Here is a 4,371-nt window from a genome sequence, read left to right as displayed (position 1 = left end):
GACAAATCTAGTGTTGATAAAGGGAAACAAATTTTCGAAGTTTGTCGAGGCAAATTTGAGACTAAAATCAAATTATTTTGTTTGAAATCGATGTGTTATAACATAAATTTTGATAATCACCTTGGATACAACCTGTATATCGTATTGGTTTGGTTTACACGGATTTACAGGTCAATCAAGTCCTTCTGGCTTAACGTGTAATTGAGGAAGTATCTCGTAACTGTAGAAATGGAAATTCCCAGTTACTATTTAAAAGGGTTTAAATATATACTGATGAAATTAAGCAGGAATCCTCATGTATGATAACATTTTCTAAATATTTATCTAGGCAACCATTTACAAAATCACGACCAAATGGATTACCGATAAGAAAAACACTTTATGAGATGATCGATAAGTTTAAAGATACACCGTATATATATAATTTCAAAATAACTTTTCGGTTATTTCTAAACGCATATCTATTGTTGCAGATCTGAGCCGATAAATACCAGACTAAAATTTTTCATCTAGGAAAAAATTTAAGTATGAAGACGTATTTTAATCAGATTATGTTTGTTTTCAATTTCGGTGAGTATATTGATTACATGACTGTTCTTTTGAAATCAATTACAAAAAGTGAGTACGGTCTACTTTATATGTGTGCCGTTTGTCTTGAAGATGGACCTTTAAACAAGTAAAAGAAATATTATTTGCTACTAAGTAAAATTAATATATTAAAAAAAACCGTTTTATCTCTTCCCATTTCACCTTTTCGAGAATTGATATCCATATACGGTGATGATTTATATTATTGTGTGAGAGAGAGAGACCCTTAAAGTTGACAAATAGAATATAAAGTGTTTCGAAAGTAAATGTTGAAATGTGTTGTAAGTGTATACTCAAAGCTCTTACATTATAAGAAGAATATGCATGTTTTAATGTTTTATATGTATTATTATTGTTTCTATATTTTCCGAAATGATACTCTTTTCATCGTCATCTGTATTTTTTAGTTTAACTGTTAACGTTTGTATGCACCTAGTTTGATGAAAATGTCTAGCACAACTAAATCAAGTTTTTGATAATCTTTTTTATTATTTTTTTTATTTAACAGTTTGCTTCACGGCATTGTCTGCCAACAACATCAATACACCATCAAATGGTAATGTGGCGACCACTATTCGGCCGATAGGTAATGCACGTATAGTTATTTTTTTAGGGGAGGGAGGATTGACGAAAGGAAATTGTAGGAATATGACAGTAGTAACATTTGAATCAGATGTGTTTGAGCTTTTGATGTTATCATTGGATTATAGACTTTCCTTTTTAAATTTTCCTCGGATTTCAGTATTTTTATGATTTTACTTTTTATATAGATATCAACGAAGCTATGTAATTCTACAACAAAAATCATATTTAAAATTTTTACTACGTAACAGCAGATTTGCATGTCGACGTTGCTTCATATTTAGTTTAAGAGACATACCAAGTGATAACTTTTAGAAACAAACATTTAAAAATAATGACATTTGGTATGATTGCCAATGGGACAACTATCAATCAAGTTATAATGAAGTGGACTTAAGCAATAATGGGCATGTCATATTTTGGGCCCTTCATTTATGACTGTTTGTTGTGAGCCAAAGCTCCGCGTTGAAGACCTTACTTGGACATATAATGGTTTACTTTTACAAATTTGGATTAAGATGGAGAGTTGTCTCATTTGCATAGCACTTATACAACAACTTCTTATATCTATAGACATAGATCAACAATGAGTAAAACCCATGGATACCATATTATCATTTTATTACATGGCATTTTTCATATCGCATGTATTATCAGCCCTATGTTCAATATCAGCCCAAGAGCTGCATGGATCGAGGGCTGATATTTACCGAGGGCTGATAATACATGAGATATGAAAAATTACATGTTATGATCTTTTTGTCATATGCTTCAACAATGGAGAAAAATAAAAAAAATAATATATTGATCCTTTTATGTGGTTCCAAAATAGAAGTTTAAAGATTAAAAAGTTTACGGACGTTGGACCCCAGATTTAGTGCATTTGATATAAAATCTTTCTATCATATGCCTCAACAGATAAAAAAAGTATTTTGATATGGACGAATCGACTAAAAAAATTATTCAACAATATACATAATGAAAACTGTTTCGAAAAGTCAACTTATTTAAAGCGTAACTTTCTAAATTATGTTTGAAACTTTTAAAAAATGCAATTATTTAATATTTTTCTTATTTTTTTGTGAGTTAATTTACACAATATACTTTCCAGTTTTTAAATAAATTGTTTGTACACTACTTTGTAATGTTTTTTCACAGGAAACGTAGCATTGAGTTGTATTTGATAAAGTAGGATATAAAAGGCGACGTTATATTCTCATTTCAGGTAGCAGGAAATGTTTCAAATGTACCAGCTGGACAACAACTTATTGTACACAAAGAACTAGTTTATCTGTTGCGATGCAGTATTTCCCGCTTGTTTGGTGTCCTGGTTCTTGTATCACGAGGGCCATTGAGCACGACGGTGTTACAGGTACATTATGAAAATGATGTACCGAATACAAAAAAAGTGTTAATGATATAGTGTTATTATGTGGCTGTTTCTGTATTGGCCCTGTTATAGATTCGAGGTTAGCTGTATTGAACCCGAGCCTCAGTATAGCTGATCGAAAATCTATAACAGGACCACGAGCAAGACGATATATCTTTGTCCTTATAAAGATATTTTGATAAGTAATTTATTCAATAATAGATACGACAAAAGTTTTATTCTGAGTATTAAATGCAAATAAATCTTATTTATGTAAAATCAATGAGAATCGTGACGTTATAGTCATAAGGTAAGTCCTAATATATATTATCTAATGTCACGAACAAATGGTCTACTTGATAAAGTATGTCATGTATGTATGTATGAAATTCTTTTCATAAGGCCAGGTTTAATCCACCATTTTTTACATAGGAAAATGTTTGTGCCAAGTTAGGAATATGACAGTTTTTGTCCATTTGTTTGGTGTGTTTGAGCTTTTGGTTTTGCTTTTTGATTGGGGACTTTCTTTTTTTAATTTTCCTCGGAGTGTTTTTTTGTGATTTTGCATTTTATATACCCGAGACACTTATCGAATCCAAGATGCTTAATATTGTAAATAAAGCGTTGGTGATTGAATACTGTTTGTATTCTACAATTATCTTTTGAACGTCTGCTTTAATTAAACGTTACAACTGATACAAAGTTCTGATAAAATGTAACACATTTTTATTGCAAGCCGGTTTATTCGAACTTAAATTGATTAATTGTTTGTTGCTTAACGTCCAGTGGCAAATGTTCGAGACATATCATGTAATATATAAGATATCTTATTTAATTTAGCTTTCATAAGATAAACCGTATACGTGTGTACTTTATAAGATATCTTAAATTCTTTTTTGTTAATTCATATACGCTTTGTCATTTTTCAGACGTCATTAGAGGTTGCTCAACAGGAGGATCTGATGTAAAGCAGACGACATGCGATGATGACTATTGTAATCTAAATCATGGAAATCCCGTTAGGTCTAGTACTGTATATACAACTTTCATAATGACAATTTTGTGTAGCCTTTTATTTATTGATTAGAACCAAACCAGGTAGCACGACATCCGCTACACAAAAAATGTGAATAATTAATTTCTAGTCTGGTGAATATAATCATCATTTTCATGAACTTTTCACAATGCATATCAGGTCTTTGTACCACATGATAAAATCATTTAGTACATAACGGTGTTTTTATTTTTTAATGAAAGCAAGAAAAAAACCAAAGTGCATTCATTGATCCTTTCTCATTTTGACTGAGTTTAAAATATCTCTGATATAACTTCAACTGTAGGAAATATAATAAATGTAAAAAAAGATGTGGTATGATTGTCAATGAGACAACTAACCACAAGAGACCGAATGATATAGACATCAACAACTAGAGGTCACCGTTCGTCGTTTAACAATTAGTAACAGTGAATGCATGATAAATATTAAAAGATAGTTGTTATGCAGTTTCTACTTTTTCTCATTTTCTGGCGGTATCAGAAATAGAGCAATCCTTTTACAGATTAACAGCCGAATATTTTTGACAAGAGTCTCTTAGGGTTCGTGTTGCCCGCCCATATGCATGTGTATATCTGATAATTTATTGGCTCTCTCAAACTAGATAGACTAGATGATAACATGTATAAGTCATGATAAAAATATCTCCGTTAATTTCTTCTGATTACTGTTTTTTTTAAATTTTGTCCAACGCACAAAAAAATTGTATATAAATGGTCAATCAAGGGCCACTACGTCTACAGAGACTACTAACAATATCGACAAAATATAAGACGTA

The 4,371-nt window shown here is 30.8% G+C and overlaps 1 protein-coding gene across 1 annotated transcript; it reads left to right on the top strand.

The window, feature by feature from the left end:
- The first annotated feature begins 462 nt into the window (after window positions 1–462).
- On the top strand, window positions 463–3,730 carry LOC139494763 (uncharacterized). Its single transcript, XM_071282962.1, has 4 exons — window positions 463–570; window positions 1,097–1,174; window positions 2,396–2,542; window positions 3,469–3,730. The coding sequence occupies exons 1-4, from the start codon at window positions 528–530 to the stop codon at window positions 3,624–3,626; spliced, it is 426 nt and encodes a 141-aa protein (XP_071139063.1). The 5' UTR covers window positions 463–527; the 3' UTR covers window positions 3,627–3,730.
- Window positions 3,731–4,371: the final 641 nt, after the last annotated feature.

This window comes from Mytilus edulis, chromosome 11 (assembly GCF_963676685.1).
Source record: "Mytilus edulis chromosome 11, xbMytEdul2.2, whole genome shotgun sequence".
Classification (NCBI taxonomy): Eukaryota; Metazoa; Mollusca; class Bivalvia; order Mytilida; family Mytilidae; genus Mytilus; species Mytilus edulis.
This window is presented reverse-complemented; position numbering and strand designations above follow the sequence as displayed.

Coding starts and splice junctions, on each gene's coding strand:
- LOC139494763 (XM_071282962.1), top strand. CDS start 528: ATGAAGACGTATTTTAATCAGATTATGTTTGTTTTCAATTTCG. Junction 1,175..2,395: donor GACCACTATTCGGCCGATAG/GTAATGCACGTA, acceptor TTCTCATTTCAG/GTAGCAGGAAATGTTTCAAA. Junction 2,543..3,468: donor TGAGCACGACGGTGTTACAG/GTACATTATGAA, acceptor GTCATTTTTCAG/ACGTCATTAGAGGTTGCTCA.